At 45.4% G+C, this 18,984-nt stretch overlaps 1 protein-coding gene across 1 annotated transcript; it reads right to left on the bottom strand.

Moving 5' to 3' along the window:
- Nucleotides 1-6,044: 6,044 nt before the first annotated feature.
- On the bottom strand, nucleotides 6,045-10,321 carry LOC110524186 (sphingosine 1-phosphate receptor 4). Its single transcript, XM_021603594.2, has 2 exons — nucleotides 9,664-10,321; nucleotides 6,045-8,848 (listed from the first exon to the last, which is right to left on the bottom strand). The coding sequence occupies exon 2, from the start codon at nucleotides 8,698-8,700 to the stop codon at nucleotides 7,501-7,503; it is 1,200 nt and encodes a 399-aa protein (XP_021459269.2). The 5' UTR covers nucleotides 8,701-8,848; nucleotides 9,664-10,321; the 3' UTR covers nucleotides 6,045-7,500.
- Nucleotides 10,322-18,984: the final 8,663 nt, after the last annotated feature.

The following is an 18,984-nucleotide window of genomic DNA, read 5'->3' as shown; positions in this document are numbered from 1 at the left end:
TGGAGACAGGTGTCCTGGAGTCCCCCGCAGGGGGCAACCTGTTTCATAATCAAGACCTCTGCAAATACTCAGTCCTGCCACTTCGTAATCTCTGCTCAGTCAGTCTACGTTTCTAGCCGTTTGTCACTATTTAGATCTTGTTATCCTGTTGTGCTTGTTTTCCTTGCCTGACACGGTTTTCCTCTCCGCTACAGTTCTTCCCGCTCTGACTCTGGTCCCTGTCTCCTGTCCCACTTCTCCTCATCCTGTTACTCAGCCTTGGATTCCCCTCTGGACCTGCTTACCCTGTCCCAACCCCTCTCGCTCCAGCCTCAGCCTCCACACCTGGTTTCCTGCAACCCACCCGAGCTTCCCCTGACCTGCACTCCATCTTATCCCTGTGTTTCCATTATTACCTTGGTTACTTCATCCCAGTCTCCTCGTTTGAGTCTGCTCCGCAATGCAGGCAACTCTTGTTATTGAGCCTGTATAGCCGTTCCACTGGAGACAACCCAGCTCTGCCTAGTTGCATAGGCTCGGGAAACGGTGACTCGGCCGTCTTCTGCGACTCTCGGGGAACCTCGGGTAGCCTTGGGTTCTCTCAACAACGGGGCCGTCTGGGACTTCCTTGGACGGGCGAGCAAAATCGAATCCCCTTTCCCTCTGTCGTTCCCATAGTCGCCCATCAATCCTGATGGTCAAGGCGATGAGGGAGTCGAGATCTGTCGGTAATTACCTGGCTGCAAGCTCGTCCTTGACCTCCTCCGGGACTCCGTGTAGGAACATGTCGAACAGCGCTTCCTGGTTCCAGGCATTCTCAGCTGCCAACGTGCAGAAATCCACCGCATAGTCTGCCACACTGTGGGAGTCCTGCCGAAGCTGGAGGGCTGAAGTTCAAAGATGAGAGCACACTGAGCTAGAAACGCCTGACAGATGCCCGGCTCTCCATTAAAGCGTTCCGGGGAGGTAAGCGGGGCTCCTGGGAAGGCAGAGTGACCAGTGAGGGTGTGTTGTTAACAGCTGAGTTACTGAGGGGCTGTGAGGTTCCGTAGTAGTAGTATGCCTCTCATCCAACCCACGGAATAGCTCCAGCTAGATGTCCAACGCCCGGTCATGGCGTTCGGCCAAGGTGTGGACACCGTCCATAAGGCCACGAAGCAATTCCTCGTGCCTACCAATGGTGGCTCCATGGGAGGAGATGGCGTTGCGCAGCTGGTCCGAGGGTGCTGGGTCAGTCATGGCCAGTTCGTACTATCACGTTTCAGGTAAGACCGAGATGCAGATAAAGTCGAAGTAGTTTATTAATCGAACAGGGGCAGGCAAAAGACGGTTCTAGGGCAGGCAGAGGTCAGTAATCCAGATAGGTGGGGCAAAGGTACAGGACGGCAGGCAGGCTCAGGGCAGGCAGAATGGTCAACACCGGGGAAACTAGGAAACAGGAACAATCGAGAGACAGGAGTAGAGGGGAAACCGCTGGTAGGCTTGACAAAACAAAATTAACTGGCAACAGACAAACAGAACTCAGGTATAAATACACAGGGGATTAACGGGGAAGATGGGAAACACCTGGAGGGGGGTGGAGACAATCACAAAGATAGGTGAAACAGATCAGGGTGTGACATTAGCAGGACAGGAAAATTGTCTAATTCACACACTTATCAAGAGAACATCCCTTGTCCTCCCTACTGCCTCTGATCTGGCGGACTCACTTAACACATGCCTTATTTGTAAATTATGTCTGAGCATTGGAAAGTGCCCCTGGCTAACTGTAAATTTAAAAAACAAGAAAATGATGCCGTCAGGTTTCTTTTAATATAAGGATATTAAATTATTTATACTTTTACTTTTGATACTTATGTATATTTTAGCAATTACATTTACTTTGATATTTAAAACCAAATTAGTAGTATTTTACTAGATGACTAACTTTTACTTTGGTAATTTTCTTGTAAGCTATCCTTACTTTTACCCGCTGGGCATACACTGGTTGAATCAATGTTATTCCAACGCAATTGGCAACATATTGTGACGTGGATCAAAGTGGAAAATACATTTGACTTGAAAAAGTAATCAACCAGAACTCTTTTACCCTCATTTCAACCAGCACTGTAAACACTGAAATTAGGGTAAAACTTCAACTTAAACACATTGACTTGAAATTATGTTGAATTTACTCACTGAAGTGCATTACCCTTCATATACCAGTAGGAGTCAATGTTCATATTTCAATATACCTCTTTGTTTAGGATGAAAGCAAGATGTTGATTCAAACATACCATTTTACTACCAACATTGAAACAAGGTCAAATAAAATATGTCTAATAAAATTTGAAATTCAACATACTTTCTGCCACCCAATATACAGTGTATTCGGAAGGTATTCAGACCCCTTGACATTTTAAAACATTTAGTTACGTTACAGCCTTATTCTAAAATGTATTCAATAGTTTTTTCCCCTCATAAATCTACACACAATACCACATAACGACAAAGCATATTTTGCAAATGTATTACAAATAAAAACCGGAACTATCACATTTACGTAAGTTTTCAGACCTTTTACTCAGTACTTTATTGAAGTACTTTGGCAGCGATTATAGCCTTGAGTCTTCAAGGGTACGACGCTACAAGCTAGGCACACCTGTATTTGGGGAGTTTTTACCCATTCTTCTGTGCAGATCCTCTCAAGCCCTGTCAGGTTTGATGGGGAGTGTCACTGCACAGCTATTTTCAGGTCTCTCCAGAGATGTTCGATCGGGCTCTGGCTGGGCCGCTCAAGGACTTTCAGAGACTTGTCCCGAAGCCACTCCTGCGTTGTCTTGGCTGTGTGCTTAGGGTTGTTGACTGGGGTGAAGGTGAATCTTTGCCCCAGTCTGAGGTCCTGAGCGCTCTGGAGGAGGTTTTCATCAAGGATCTCTTTGCACTTTTCTCCGTTCATCTTTCCCTCGATCCTGACTAGTCTCCCATTTCCTGCTGCTGAAAAACAACCCCACAGTATGATTCTGCCACCTCCATTCTTCACTGTAGGGATGGTGCCAGGTTTCCTCCAGATGTGATGCTTGGCATTCAGGCCAAAGAGTTCAATCTTGGTTTCATTGCACCAGAGAATCTTGCTTCTCATGGTCTGAAAGTCTTTAGGTACCTTTTGGCAAACTCCAAGCGGGCTGTCATGTGCCTTTTACTGAGAAGTGGCTTCCGTCTGACCACTCTACCATAAAGGCCTGATTTGTGGAGTGCTGCAGAGATGGTTGTCCTTCTGGAGGGTTCTTCCATCTCCACAGAGGAACTCTGGAGCTCTGTCAGAGTCACCATCCGGTTCTTGGTCACCTCCTTAATCAAGGCCCTTCTCCCCCGATTGCTCAGGTTGGCCGGGCAGCCAGCTCTAGGAGGAGCCCTTGTGGTTCCAAATGTCTTCCATTTAAGAATGATGGCGGCCGGGGACCTCCCGAATGGCGGAGTGGTCTAAGTGCTCGCTGTGCTACTAGAAATCCTAGTTCGAGTCCAGGCTCTGTCGCTGCTGGCCGCGACCGAGAGATCCATGGGGCGGCGCACAATTGGCCCAGCGTTGTCCGGGTTATGGGAGGGATTGGCCGGTCGGGATGTCTTTGTCCCATTGCGCTCTAGCGACTCCTGTGGTGGGCCGGGCGCATGCACGCTAACACGGTCGCCAGATGTACGGTGTTTCCTCCGATACATTGGTGCGGCTGTCTTCCGGGTTAACGAGTATTGTGTCAAGAAGCAGAGCGGCTTGGATGGGTCGTGTTTTGGAGGACGCGGGGCTCTCAACCTTTGCCTCTCCCGAGTCCGTACAGGAGTTGCAGCAATGGGACAAGACTGTAACTACCAATTGGATACCATGAAATTGGGGAGGCAAAAAATGAATGATGGAGGCAACTCTTGGGGACCTTCAGTGCTGCAGCCATTTTTTTGGTAGCCTTCCCCTGGTCTGTGCCTCGACACAATCCCGTCTCGGAGATCTATGGACAATTCCTTTGACCTGATGGCTTAGTTTTTGCTCTGACATGTACTGTATACTGTGGGACCTTATATAGACAGGTGTGTGCCTTTTCAAATTATGTCCAATCAATTGAATTTACCACAGGTAGACTCCAATCAAGTTGTAAAAACATCTCAAGGATGCTCAATGGAAACAGGATGCACCTGAGGTCAATTTCGAGTCTCATAGCAAAGGGTCCGAAAACTTTTTTATTTGTAATAAATTTGCTAAATTTTCTAAACCTGTTTTCGCTTTGTGATTATGGGGTATTGTGTATAGATTGACAAGGAAAACAAATAATTTGATCAATTTTAGAATAACATCACATATATTTTTTGGGGAAAAGGTCAAGGGGTCTGAATACTTTCCGAAGGCACTGCATAACTCAATATTAGGAAGATGTTCCACATTTTTAGTATACATGGTGTATATTTCATATGTTCTCACCTAGTGATTTGTTTTTTCATTTCCACATGGAATTTTCAGTTGAAATAAATCTATGAGGCCCTAATCTATGGATTTTACAGGACTGGGCAGGGGTGCAGCCATGGGTGGGCTTTGGAAGGCATAGGCCCAGCCACTTGGCAGCCAACCCACTAGGGAGCGGACTCTTATTGTTCCCAGCACAAGGTACACCTGTGTAATGATCATGCTGTTGAATCAACTTCTTGACATGCCCTATCTTGGCATAGGAGAAATGCTCAATTTAAAGAGATGTAAACAAATTTGTGCACACAATTTGAGAGAAATAAGCTTTTTGTGCATATGGAACATTTCTGGGATTTTATATTTTATCTCATGAGCCATGGGAACAACACTTTACATGTTGTGTTTATATTTTTGTTCAGTGTAGATTGATGTAACAACCTGTTGGCCAGGTTAAGTCCATGTATTTAAGTTGAAGTTTGACCCTAATTGCAATGTTTACAATGCTGGTTGAAATTAGATGAAAACAGTACTTGTTGATGACTTTTCTCAAATCCAATGTATTTTCCATGTTGATTCCATGTCACAATGCGTTGACATATTAAGCTGAAACAATGTTGATTCAACCAGTGTGTGACCAGTGTCCTTCCTCACCGCTGTATGACTGATCAAAATGTGCTGGGCCAATTGTGCGCCGCCCTATGGGACTCCCAATCACAGCCGGTTGTGATACAGCCTGCATTTGCACCAGGGTGTCTGCAGTGACACCTCAAGCACTGAGATGCAGTGCCTCAGACCGCTTTGCCACTCTGGAGCTATGTTAATATGTTCTCACCTAGTGACAAAACAAACTGCACGCACCAGAGCTCAGACAACTCAGTACATGGCTTAGGGGTAACTTCCAGTTATCTCCCCTATCTTTACACGATGTCAAAGTCTTAATTAATGAATTAAATACCTTTAGGCGTTTCGTTTCAACTCTCACCATTGCACCTCACTCACAGATCTGGGGTCACAAAACAAAGAGGTTTTCTGGACATACTGGAAATTCAGTCATTCAAAAGAAATATGTTGCTCGGAGCCAGAAAATGATCTTAAAAGGAATACATTCTCTGCAAACATAGTTACTCTTGTCACTTCATATCTCACATGGAAGGAATCTGTACATTTTCTAATCCTAATGTCTGGAAATGTTGGCGACGTGTTGATATCCATTTCTATGCATGACTCATGAGTTAACCTCATCAGATGTTAAGTAGCTCAGAGATCACTGTTTACTGAATTCTATGTTTCTGTGACTATGCAAGCAGCACTGATGAAACTTGCCGTTGGAGGTGAAGCAACATCTTCACGCAAGCTCATGGTAACATGTCTCCACCTTGAGGTAGATGTTGCTAATTGCTTATGGGAGTCAATGGTTCATTTCCATTTACCCAGTAGTGATCCAGTAATACAACTGGACTGAGCGTTTCCGTTGCTGTGCCATCCCAGCCAAGGTTTACCTGCTTAAGAGTTAATTGTCTACATCTGCTGTTTATTGAGTTTTAATATTCAAATGTAGGTTGTAATTCAGCATGTTGCTGCCACTCGTACAATGTTCTGTTGAAAAACAGTTTAAAAAAAACTCTCTTTCCACAAGACACATATTTTGTTAAAATATTTATTTACACATTGTCAATGTACAAAATAACAGAAATATAATCCTCTTTCAGAATAACAGCAATAGTAAAGCGTTCAACAAATGTATACTCTTAAAAACAACATTATATAAATGTTTAACCAATTGAAAAAAATGTATTCAACTACCATTCTGTACAATGTACGCTGAGTGTACAAAACATTAGGGACATCTTCCAAATATTGAGTTGCTTAAAAATCCTTCTTTAACCCGTCTCCTCCCCTTCATCTACACCGATTGAAGTGGATTTAACAAGTGACATCAATAAGGGATCATAGCTTTCACTTGGATTCACCTGGTCAGTTTTTGTCATGGAAAGAGCAGGTGTCCTTAATGTCTTGTCCACTCAGTGTATGTATAAATAATATTGCATTTTCTAAATATATCTACATATTTTTTGTTGTTGTTTTTAATTCAGTTATATTTAAGTGGTGCAATAAAAAAGCACCCATTTCAATGAAAACCATCTTCACAGTAAAAGAGTATCTGTTTCAAGGCTGAAACAGTGAAACAAAAGCAGCTTCCATGGTGCATCTTTTATGATAAATCTTGAACGAGTTTGAACTCCTTTTTTAATAAAAAAAAAAAACTTTTTTGGAATGCATAAAATGAAACAGATTGGTGTTGCTCTACAGAAACAGAGAACCACAAAGATGCTCTTTCGTCAGTGTACCAGGTCCTGGGCTGATGACAATGAAGACAATGAACAAAACCAACAACAGAGAAAACCGTTAGACCTGGTTGTATCAAGGCCACATTTGGGTGGAGCTAGATAATGGAGGAACTGCATTCTCTGTGGTAACACACACACACACACACACACACACACACACATGCACACACACCAGCGGCAGTTAGTGCCCTTTCAGATTTGGGAGGACAATATTTTTCTTATGAGCTTGGCCTTATTTCTATTTCAGCATATTGGATGACTATTCCATTCATCCAGCTCAATGTAACATCGATAGGTTTAGGCTACTACATGATACTAGAATTTGCCCTATACCTACCTTGACCCACTGGGCACAAACTGTCATTAGTCATTAATATGTTGGATTCATGTCTCCTTCTCAACCAAAAATCTAAGTTAAAGAGTAAGACTAAATCAAATTAAACTTTACTTAAATAGCATTTAAAAAAATAGGACTAAATCAAATCAAACTTGATTTAAATTGCATTTAAAGTTTGATTAGATTTAGTCATATTTTTTTGACTTAGTCTGGCTTTAATTGCAGTTTACTACAAATTAATAATTGATATTTGTATTTTTAATATTTTTACTTTTATGAAACTCCCTGAGTAGGAAGGTCCCCCCCCCCTTCCTCCTCTGAGGAGCCTCCACTGACTCTCTCTCTCTCTCTCTCTCTATGTCTCTCAAAGACACACACAACTACGCCTGCCCCAGGCAGCCCGTTGTGGTCTAACCGCTTGACACAGACAGGCAGGTGGTGGTGGAGCTCAGGCGGCGGCTCTTCTTGGGGGCATTGGGTGCAGGCGGGGGACTGACAGTGAGACTCCTGATCTTATTGAAACTGTTCCTCAGGCTGCTGTGCCTGATGCTCCCGGTGCTGCTGGTCTCCTTGGACACAAAGGTGTCAGGGTGACAGAGGCCTGCCCTGAGGCAGCAGCAGCACAACAAGCCGGCAATGGCCTTCCTCAGCTCTGTGCTGCCCAGGGTGTAGATGACCGGGTTCAGGGCCGAGTTTATCACGGCCAGGGCGATGACCCAGTCGGCGCTGAAGAGCGGTGCGCACTGCCGCGACACACAGAAGAAGTCCACCAGCAGCAGGATGAACAGAGGCCCCCAGCATATGATGAACACACCCACGATGGAGATGACTGTCTTCAGCAGCCCCAGGGAGCGCTTGCGGCTGCGCTGGGAGCCCAACTTGGAGCTGCTGCGCACGTGGCTATAGATGGCGCCATAGAGCACGCCGATAGCCAGCAGTATGAGGGAGAAGATGAGCAGGGAGAAGAGGATGTAGCTCTTGGAGTAGAGTGGCAGCAGGGTAGAGCAGCTCTCCAGGCTGCACACGCAGTTCCAGCCCAGCAGGGGGAGGAAGCCGATGGCGAAGGCCACGATCCAGCACAGCGCCACCAGGCCGTAGATACGATACGTCTTCCTGGCCGACTTCTGGTGCAGCGGCTTCATCATGGTGGTGTAGCGCTCCACAGCTATCAGCAGCAGGCTGAAGATGGAGGCGGCGAGGGCCACGAACAGTACCCCCTCCCTGAACAGCCACAGAGCCGGGCTCAGTCTGAACGTCTGGCTGCCCGACATCCAGATGTTGACCACGTAGGCCGCCCCGGCCAGCAGGTCGCTCAGGGTGATATTGGCGATGCACACGTAGACCCAGCGGCGGCTGTGGAGGATCCGGGAGAGCACGGCCACTAGGACCAGCAGGTTCTCCAGGATGATGAGGACGCTGATGAAGAGGGAGAGGACCGCTGCTGAGCTCAGGCCACCCTGGCGGGGCACGCGATGCTGCAGGCGCCCTGTGTGGTTGTAGTGCTCCAGGATCACATCAATGTTAATAGCGCTGCTGTTGGTGGTGTTGCTGGCCCAGAGGTACAGATGAGAGCAGGAGGTTGAGGAGCTCAGGGAGGACAGGGCATCCATGGCTGGGTAGTGAAGGGCTTGGCAAGTCAGAAAATGGCTGGGTCGGGTTGGACAAGGCAGGACTTGGGTGAGTGTAGAACTCCTGATGTGGGCTCAGACTCAGGCTAAAACAGTCTCTCCACTGGAGCTCTGCTGTCTCACAACCCACCTAGCAAACACAGGAAGATGTTTGATATGAAAAGATGTCTGATATGCGATAATATGTTCTAAGCTGTTTGTAGGGCATAAACTGCAGGTAATGAAAATAATGTGTTTTTTGGTCAAATTGCATTGTTTATAAATGTATTGTGAAAAGCTGAAAGAAATCCCCCAAAATCCCACAAATACAACAAATGTTTAGACAGTGAGATGACATTTTGTCAGTTGACTGGCATGGATTCTCATCATAAAACTGCTTGCCTCCACTAGCAGGCATTAGGGCCATTTAAACCTCTGTGGTGCTGTTTAAACCACCATGTGGTTAGTTGAGAGGAGCAGCCAGCTGCGGCCAGGAAGGGGGTTTAAATCTGCATGTGAAGCCAACATCTTTCAAAGTTTGAAAACAACTATTTCCAAATCCCTGTTAGTAGTAATGACTGAAAAACAACATCCTACTCTCCCAAAATTGCTAAGTATTAACTGTTTTCCACTGTGGAGTGAAATAAAAAGTACCATATTACATATATATAATATTTATATAATATTACATTTATAACACACCTTTATAACCTTTACATTTCTAGATGTTCTTTTATGCATAATTAGTGTTGTAATTTGTTGCATGGGAGCAAAAGCTTGTACATGACAGCAAATACCTTGCATATTTACGGCTACAGTTAAATTAAATGTGACAATACACCTGGCTCTCCATCCCAATCATTATCTGATTGTATCATTTCATATGAATAGGCTAACACATAAAGACAAATAATGTATCCTTTTGATTTTAACACAATAAACACTTGAAGAACAAATGTCACTTACTGGTGCAGCGATGCTGTTGGTAGTGATGCGGTGTGTGGACAGCCACCCCCTATGTGGGCTGGTAGTGCAGATGTGTTCCACTCTATAGAAGCGATGAGGAAGGAAGCCCTACACTCAGAAGGTTACTCACATGACACCACACCCAAAGCGACCAACACAGACACGAGAAGCAAGAGATTATTGACACTGAGGGGGTGTTTCGTCACTGGCCAAAAGAAAACACACCAATTGTGAAATGCTTCAGAACGTGATTATTCATAGATGGATGCCACCCAATCAACGCGTTAATTGCTAAATAGATATAGGCTAATCCACACTTGCATAAGGTCACCACAATGTTGTTTTTTAAATATATACATTATATATATTTCCCCCCTGTAATTTTCCACATGTCAAAGGTCAGACTTAATCTCACTGATGTAAACACTTTTCCCATCCACTACTTGCGCCCTGCTTTTGACCGCTGCAATACTTGAATCCTATTGCTCAAGTTGCCCCATGATGATTACGGGAAGAGACTTTCATAATGTTTTCATGGTACATGTATGTCGAAGTGGTTGGACCATGATGTTTTCTAGGATGTGTCACAAGAGACTGTTTCTACTAGGAGGGCATCAGGCCAGTGTTTACAGTTGAAGTCAGAAGGGTACATACACTTAGGTTGGAGTCAATAAAACTCGTTTTTCAACCACCCCACAAATTTCTTGTTAACAAACTATAGTTTTGGCAAGTCGGTTAGGACATCTACTTTGTGCATGACACAAGTCATTTTTCCAAACAATTGTTTACAGCCAGATTATTTGACTTACAACTCACTGTATCACAATTCCAGTGGGTCAGAATTTTACATAACCTAAGTTGACTGTGCCTTTAACCAGCTTGGATAATTCCAGAAAATGTCATGGCTTTAGAAGCTTCTGATAGGCTAATTGACATAATTTGAGTCAATTGGAGGTGTACCTGTGGATGTATTGTATTTCAAGGCCTACCTTCAAACTCAGTGCCTCTTTGCTTGACATCATGGGAAAATCAAAAGAAATCAGCCAAGATCTCAGGAAAAAAATTGTAGACCTCCACAAGTCTGTTTCATCCTTGGGAGCAATTTCTAAACGCCTGAAGGTACCACGTTCATCTGTACAAACAATAGTACGCAAGTATAAATACCACTGGACCACGCAGCTGTCATACCGCTCAGGAATGAGACAATTTCTGTCTCCTAGAGATGAATGTACTTCGGTGCGAAAAGTGCAAATATATCCCAGAACAACAGCAAAGGACCTTGTGAAGATGTTGGAGGAATCAGGCACAAATGTATCTATATCCACAGTAAAACGAGTCCTATATCGACATAACCTGAAAGGGCGCTCAGCAAGGAAGAAGCCACTGCTCCAAAACCGCCATAAAAAAAGCCAGACTACGGTTCTCAACTGCCCATGGGGACAAAGATTGTACTTTTTTGAGAAATGTCCTCTGGTCTGATGAAACAAAAATAGAACTGTTTGGCCATAATAACCATCGTTATGTTTGGAGGAAAAATTGGGAGGCTTGCAAGCCTAAGAACACCATCCCAACCGTGAAGCACGGGGGTGGCAGCATCATGTTGTGGGGGTGCTTTGCTGCAGGAGGGACTGGTGCACTTCCCAAAATAGATGGCATCAAGAGGTAGGAAAATTATGTGGATATATTGAAGCAAATTCTCAAGACATCCGTCAGGAAGTTAAAGCTTTGTCGCAAATGGGTCTTCCAAATGGACAATGACCCCAAGCATATGTTGTGACATAATGGCTAAAGGACAACAAAGTCAAATCAAATCAAATTTATTTATATAGCCCTTCGTACATCAGCTAATATCTCAAAGTGCTGTACAGAAACCCAGCCTAAAACCCCAAACATCAAGCAATGCAGGTGTAGAAGCACGGTGGCTAGGAAAAACTCCCTAGAAAGGCCAAAACCTATGAAGAAACCTAGAGAGGAACCAGGCTATGTGGGGTGGCCAGTCCTCTTCTGGCTGTGCCGGGTGGAGATTATAACAGAACATGGCCAAGATGTTCAAATGTTCATAAATGACCAGCATGGTCAAATAATAATAATCCCAGGCAGAACAGTTGAAACTGGAGCAGCAGCACGGCCAGGTGGACTGGGGACAGCAAGGAGTCATCATGTCAGGTAGTCCTGAGGCATGGTCCTAGGGCTCAGGTCCTCCGAGAGAGAGAAAGAAAGAGAGAAAGAGAGATTTAGAGAGAGCATACTTAAATTCACACAGGACACCAGATAGGACAGGAGAAGTACTCCAGATATAACAAACTGACCCTAGCCCCCCGACACATAAACTACTGCAGCATAAATACTGGAGGCTGAGACAGGAGGGGTCAGGAGACACTGTGGCCCCATCCGAGGACACCCCCGGACAGGGCCAAACAGGAAGGATATAACTCCACCCACTTTGCCAAAGCACAGCCCCCACACCACTAGAGGGATGTCTTCAACCACCAACTTACCATCCTGAGACAAGGCCGAGTATAGCCCACAAAGATCTCTGCCACGGCACAACCCAAGGGGGTGCGACAACCCAGACAGGAAGATCACATCAGTGACTCAACTCACTCAAGTGACGCACCCCTCCTAGGGACGGTATGAAAGAGCCCTAGAAAGCCAGTGACTCAGCCCCTGTAATAGGGTTAGAGGCAGAGAATCCCAGTGGAAAGAGGGGAACCGGCCAGGCAGAGACAGCAAGGGCGGTTCGTTGCTCCAGAGCCTTTCCGTTCACCTTCACACTCCTGGGCCAGACTACACTCAATCATATGACCCACTGAAGAGATGAGTCTTCAGTAAAGACTTAAGGGTTGAGACCGAGTTTGCGTCTCTCACATGGGTAGGCAGACTATTCCATAAAAATTGAGCTCTATAGGAGAAAGCCCTGCCTCCAGCTGTTTGCTTAGAAATTCTAGGGACAATTAGGAGGCCTGCGTCTTGTGACCGTAGCGTACGTGTAGGTATGTACGGCAGGACCAAATCAGAGAGATAAGTAGGAGCAAGCCCATGTAATGCTTTGTAGGTTAGCAGTAAAACCTTGAAATCAGCCAGCCCTTGCCTTGACAGGAAGCCAGTGTAGGGAGGCTAGCACTGGAGTAATATGATCACATTTTTTGGTTCTAGTCAGGATTCTAGCAGCCGTATTTAGCACTAACTGAAGTTTATTTAGTGCTTTATCCGGGTAGCCGGAAAGTAGAGCATTGCAGTAGTCTAACCTAGAACAAAAGCATGGATTCATTTTTCTGCATCATTTTTGGACAGAAAGTTTCTGATTTTTGCAATGTTACGTAGACGGAAAAAAGCTGTCCTTGAAACCGTCTTGATGTGTTCTTCAAAAGAGAGATCAGGGTCCAGAGTAACGCCGAGGTCCTTAACAGTTTTATTTGAGACGACTGTACAACCATTAAGATTAATTGTCAGATTCAACAGAAGATCTCTTTGTTTCTTGGGACCTAGAACAAGCATCTCTGTTTTGTCCGAGTTTAAAAGTAGAACATTTGCAGCCATCCACTTCCTTATGTCTGAAACACATGCTTCTAGCGATGGCAATTTTGGGGCTTCACCATGTTTCATTGAAATGTACAGCTGTGTGTCATCCGCATAGCAGTGAAAGTTAACATTATCTTTTCGAATGACATCCCCAAGAGGTAAAATATATAGTGAAAACAATAGTGGTCCTAAAACGGAACCATGAGGAACACCGAAATTCACAGTTGATTTGTCAGAGGACAAACCATTCACAGAGACAAACTGATATCTTTCCGACAGATAAGATCTAAACCAGGCCAGAACTTGTCCGTGTAGACCAATTTGGGTTTCCAATCTCTCCAAAAGAATGTGGTGATCGATGGTATCAAAAGCAACACTAAGGTCTAGGAGCACGAGGACAGATGCAGAGCCTCGGTCTGATGCCATTAAAAGGTCATTTACCACCTTCACAAATGCAGTCTCAGTGCTATGATGGGGTCTAAAACCAGACTGAAGCATTTCGTCTGGTTACATTGTTTGTCTTCAGGAAGGCAGTGAGTTACTGCGCAACAGCCTTTTCTAAAATTTTTGAGAGGAATGGAAGATTAGATATAGGCCGATAGTTTTTTATATTTTCTAGGTCAAGGTTTGGCTTTTTCAAGAGAGGCTTTATTACTGCCACTTTTAGTGAGTTTGGTACACATCCATCCGGTGGATAGAGAGACGTTTATTATGTTCAACATAGAAGGGCCAAGCACAGGAAGCAGCTCTTTCAGTAGTTTAGTTGGAATAGGGTCCGGTATGCAGCTTGAAGGTTTAGAGGCCATGATTATTTTCATAATTGTGTCATAATTGCGTCTCTCTTGATCCTAGGTCCTGGCAGAGTTGTGCAGACTCAGGACAGCTGAGCTTTGAAGGAATACGCAGATATAAAGAGGAGTCCGTAATTTGCTTTCTAATAATCATGATATTTTCCTCAAAGAAGTTCACGACAGCCAATAGCTCCCGGTCCCCCACATCATAGTTTCGCTCCGCCGGGCTGAGCTTCTTCGAGAAGAAGGCACTGCTGTAGTGAAAGCCATCCTCTCTTGGAGAATGCTGCTTTTTAGTTAGCTTTGCGACAGTATCAAAAAGGAATTTCGGATTGTTCTTATTTTCCTCAATTAAGTTGGAAAAATAGGATGATGGGGCAGCAGTAAGCGCTCTTCGCTACTGCACGGTACGGTCTTTCCAAGCTAGTCGGAAGACTTCCAGTTTGGTGTGGCGCCATTTCCGTTCCAATTTTCTGGAAGCTTGCTTCAGAGCTCGGGTATTTTCTGTGTACCAGGGAGCTAGTTTCTTATGAGAAATGTTTTTAGTTTTTAGGGGTGCAACTGCATCTAGGGTATTGCGCAAGGTTAAATTGAGTTCCTCAGTTAGGCGGTTAACTGATTTTTGTCCTCTGGCGTCCTTGGGTATACAGAGGGAATCTGGAAGGACATCAAGGAATCTTTGTGTTGTCTGTGAATTTATGGCACAACTTTTGATGTTCCTTGGTTGGGGTCTGAGCAGATTATTTGTTGCAATTGCAAACGTAATAAAATGGTGGTCCGATAGTCCAGGATTATGAGGAAAAACATTAAGATCCACAACATTTATTCCATGGGACAAAACTAGGTCCAGAGTATGACTGTGACAGTGAGTGGGTCCAGAGACATGTTGGACAAAACCCACTGAGTCGATGATGGCTCCGAAAGCCTTTTGGAGTGGGTCTGTGGACTTTTCCATGTGAATATTAAAGTCACCAAAGATTAGAATATTATCTGCTATGACTACAAGGTCCGATGGGAGTTCAGGGAACTCAATGAGGAACGCTGTATATGGCCCAGGAGGCCTGTAAACAGTAGCTATAAAAAGTGATTGAGTAGGCTGCATAGATTTCATGACTAGAAGCTCAAAAGACGAAAACATCATATTTTTTTTGTAAATTGAAATTTGCTATCATAAATGTTAGCAACACCTTCGCCTTTGCGGGATGCACGGGGGATATGGTCACTAGTGTAGCCAGGAAGTGAGGCCTCATTTAACACAGTAAATTCATCAGGTTTAAGCCATGTTTCAGTCAGGTCAATCACATCAAGATTATGATCAGTGATTAGTTCATTGAATATAATTGCCTTTGAAGTAAGGGATCTAACATTAAGTAGCCCTATTTTGAGATGTGAGGTATCATGATCTCTTTCAATAATGACAGGAATGGAGGAGGTCTTTATCCTAGTGAGATTGCTAAGGTGAACACTGCCATGTTTAGTTTTGTCCAACCTAGGTCGAGGCACAGACACGGTCTCAATTGGGATAGCTGAGCTGACTACACTGACTGTGCTAGTGGCAGACTCCACTATGCTGGCAGGCTGGTTAACAGCCTGCTGCCTGGCCTGCACCCTATTTCATTGTGGAGCTAGAGGAGTTAGAGCCCTGTCTATGTTGGTAGATTAGATGAGAGCACCCCTCCAGCTAGGATGGAGTCCGTCACTCCTCAGCAGGTCAGGCTTGGTCCCGTTTGTGGGTGAGTCCCAGAAAGAGGGCCAATTATCTACAAATTCTATCTTTTGGGAGGGGCAGAAAACAGTTTTCAACCAGCGATTGAGTTGTGAGACTTTGCTGTAGAGCTCATCACTCCCCCTAACTGGGAGGGGGCCAGAGACAATTACTCGATGCCGACACATCTTTCTAGCTGATTTACACGCTGAAGCTAGAAGCTATGTTGCGCTTGGTGATCTCTGACTGTTTCATCCTAACATCGTTGGTGCCGACGTGGATAACAATATCTTTATACTCTCTACACTCGCCAGTTTTAGCTTTAGCCAGCACCATCTTCAGATTAGCCTTAACGTCGGTAGCCCTGCCCCCTGGTAAACAGTGTATGATGGCTGGATGATTTGTTTTAAGTCTAATACTGCGGGTAATGGAGTCGCCAATGACTAGAGTTTTCAATTTGTCAGAGCTAATGGTGGGAAGCTTCGTTGTCTCAGACCCGTAACGGGAGGAGTAGAGACAAGAGAAGGCTCTGCCTCTGACTCCAACTCGCTGCTTAATGGGGAAAACCGTTGAAAGTTTCAGTTGGCTGAATGAGTGACACTGGTTGAGCATTCCTACAGCATTTCCCTCCAGAAACCGTGAGAAAGTTGTACGGCTGCGGGGACCATGCAAGGGGATTTATACTAATGTTACTATCTGTACTTACTGGTGGCACAGACGCTGTTTCATCCTTTCCTACACTGAAATTACTCTTGCCTAATGATTGCGTCTGAAGCTGGGCTTGTGGCACAGCTATCCTCGACGTAAGGCGATCGTTTCCTGTATATTATGAGTACAGCGACTGCAATTAGAAGGCATCATGTTAATGTTACTACTTAGCTTCGGCTGTTGGAGGTCCTGACGAACCATGTCCAGATAAAGCGTCCGGAGTGAAAAAGTTGAATGAAAATAAAAAGTTGAGGGAAAAACAAAAAATATAAACAGTAATTAAAAAGTAAAAACCGTAAAGTTGTCAGGTGGCAAAGTAAGGTTGTCAACAAAACGCACAGCAACACGTAAACAAGTCAGACTACCTTTACACTGGCACATGTACTGATCCTTATCCCAGCATCCATCACCTTCTCATTAGGTAAAAAAATACATTGTCAAGGTATTGGAGTATTGGAGTGGCCATCACAAAGCCCTGACTTAAATCCTATAGAAAATCTGTGGGCAGAACTGAAAAAGCTTGTGCGAGCAAGGAGGCCTTCAAACCTGACTCAGTTACACCAGCTCTGTCAGGAGGAATGGGCCAAAATTCACCCAACTTATTGTGGGAAGCTTGTGGAAGGTTACCCGAAATGTTTGACCCAAGTTAAACAATTTAAAGGCAATGCTACCAAATACACTCAATTAGTATGTCACGACTTCCACCGAAGTTGGTCCCTCTCCTTGTTCAGCGGTGTTCGGCGGTCGACGTCACCAACCTTCTAGCCATCGCTGATCCATTTTTCATTTTCCATTGGTTTTGTCTTGTCTTCCTTCACACCTGGTTTCAATCCCATCAATTACATGTTGTGTATTTTACCTTCTGTTTCCCCTTATGTCTTTGTCAGTGATTGTTTGTTGTATATTTTGTGCGAGTCATGTTCTGGTGTGTGACGGGTTTTGTACCCTTTTATACGACACTCATGGAGCTGGGAGGGGCGGTGCGCAGGGAGACCGGAGGGGGTTCCCGCTCGTGCACCATCTGTGGCCGCAGAGGTCACACTGCCTGTCGGTGCCGGGTTGGTTCCTCTACGAAGCGAGGCAGCAGGCAGGGTGCTCAGGCGTCACCCCAGGTGAGCCAGCACCATTCTCACCCAGAGCCCTCTGTTGCACAACTGTTTGTCTTTGTCACTTTTCCTGAGTTTTCCCCGCATTCCCAGCATAATGCGCTCGTCGATTCAGGCGCGGCTGGGAATTTCATTAATAGAGCGTTAGCCCATAGTTTAGGGATCCCCATTGTTCCCATGGATGTGCCTTTCCCCGTTCACACCTTAGATGGTCGACCATTAGGGTCAGGGTTGATTAGGGAGGTCACTGCTCCTTTGGGCATGGTGATGCAGGGGGGAGGGAATTAGTTTTTTCCTAATTGACTCTCCTGTGTTTCTCGTGGTGCCGGGCCTACCCTGTTTAGCTTGTCATGACCCCACTGTTTCTTGGCCACAGAGGGCTCTCACAGGGTGGTCGCGAGAGTGCTCAGGTAGGTGTTTAGGGATTTCTCTTGGTGCTACTACGGTGGAGAGTCCAGACCAGGTCTCCACCGTTCGCATTCCCCCTGAATATGCTGATTTGGCTCTCGCCTTCTCCAAAAAGAAGGCGACTCAATTACCACCTCATCGATGGGGCAATTGTGCGATAGATCTCCTGGTAGACGCTGCACTTCCCAGGAGTCATGTGTATCCCCTCTCACAGGCGGAGACAGAGGCTATGGAAACATACGTCTCCGAATCCCTGCGTCAGGGGTACATTCGGTCCTCCACTTCACCAGCCTCCTCAAGTTAAATTTTTTTGTGAAGAAGAAGGAGGGAGGTCTGCACCCGTGTATTGACTACCGGGGTCTGAATCAGATCACTGTGAGGTATAGTTACCCACTAGATCTCAGGAGCGCTTACAACCTGGTGCGTATTCGAGAGGGAGACAAGTGGAAGACGGCTTTTAGTACCACCTCGGGGCACTATGGGTACCTCGTCATGCTGTAAGGGTTGATGAATGTCTTGCTGTAAGGGTTGATGAATGTCATGCTGTAAGGGTTGATGAATGCGCTATCAGTCTTCCAAACCTTTGTAGATTAGATTTTCAGGGACCTACACAGGCAGGGTGTGATGGTGTATATTGATGACATTTTGATATACTCTGCTACTCGTGCCGAGCATGTGTCCCTGGTGCGCAAGTTGCTTGGTCGCCTGTTGGAGCATGACCTGTACGTCAAGGCTGAGATGTGCTTGTTCTTGCAACAGTCTGTCTCCTTCCTAGGGTATCGCATTTCCACCTCGGGTGGAGATGGAGAGTGACCGCATTTAAGCTGTGTGTAATTAGCCGACTCCCACCACGGTAAAGGAGGTCCAGCGATTCTTAGGGTTTGCCAACTACAGCTCCCATTACCTCACTGCTGAAGGGGGACCCGGTGCGCTTGCAGTGGTCAGCTGAGGCGGACAGGGCTTTTAGTCAACTGAGGTCTCTGTTTACCTTGGCTCCCATGTTGGCCCATCCGGATCCCTCTTTGGCGTTCATAGTGGAGGTGGACGCATCCGAGGCTGGGATCGGAGCTGTGCTCTCTCA

This window comes from Oncorhynchus mykiss, chromosome 5 (assembly GCF_013265735.2).
Source record: "Oncorhynchus mykiss isolate Arlee chromosome 5, USDA_OmykA_1.1, whole genome shotgun sequence".
Taxonomy (NCBI): domain Eukaryota; kingdom Metazoa; phylum Chordata; class Actinopteri; order Salmoniformes; family Salmonidae; genus Oncorhynchus; species Oncorhynchus mykiss.
Note: the sequence above shows the minus strand (reverse complement) of the source record. Positions and strands in the feature narration are given on the sequence as shown.

What these genes read in the sequence shown, in the direction of transcription:
- LOC110524186 (XM_021603594.2), bottom strand. Translation starts at nt 8,700, where the DNA reads ATGGATGCCCTGTCCTCCCTGAGCTCCTCAACCTCCTGCTCTCATCTG.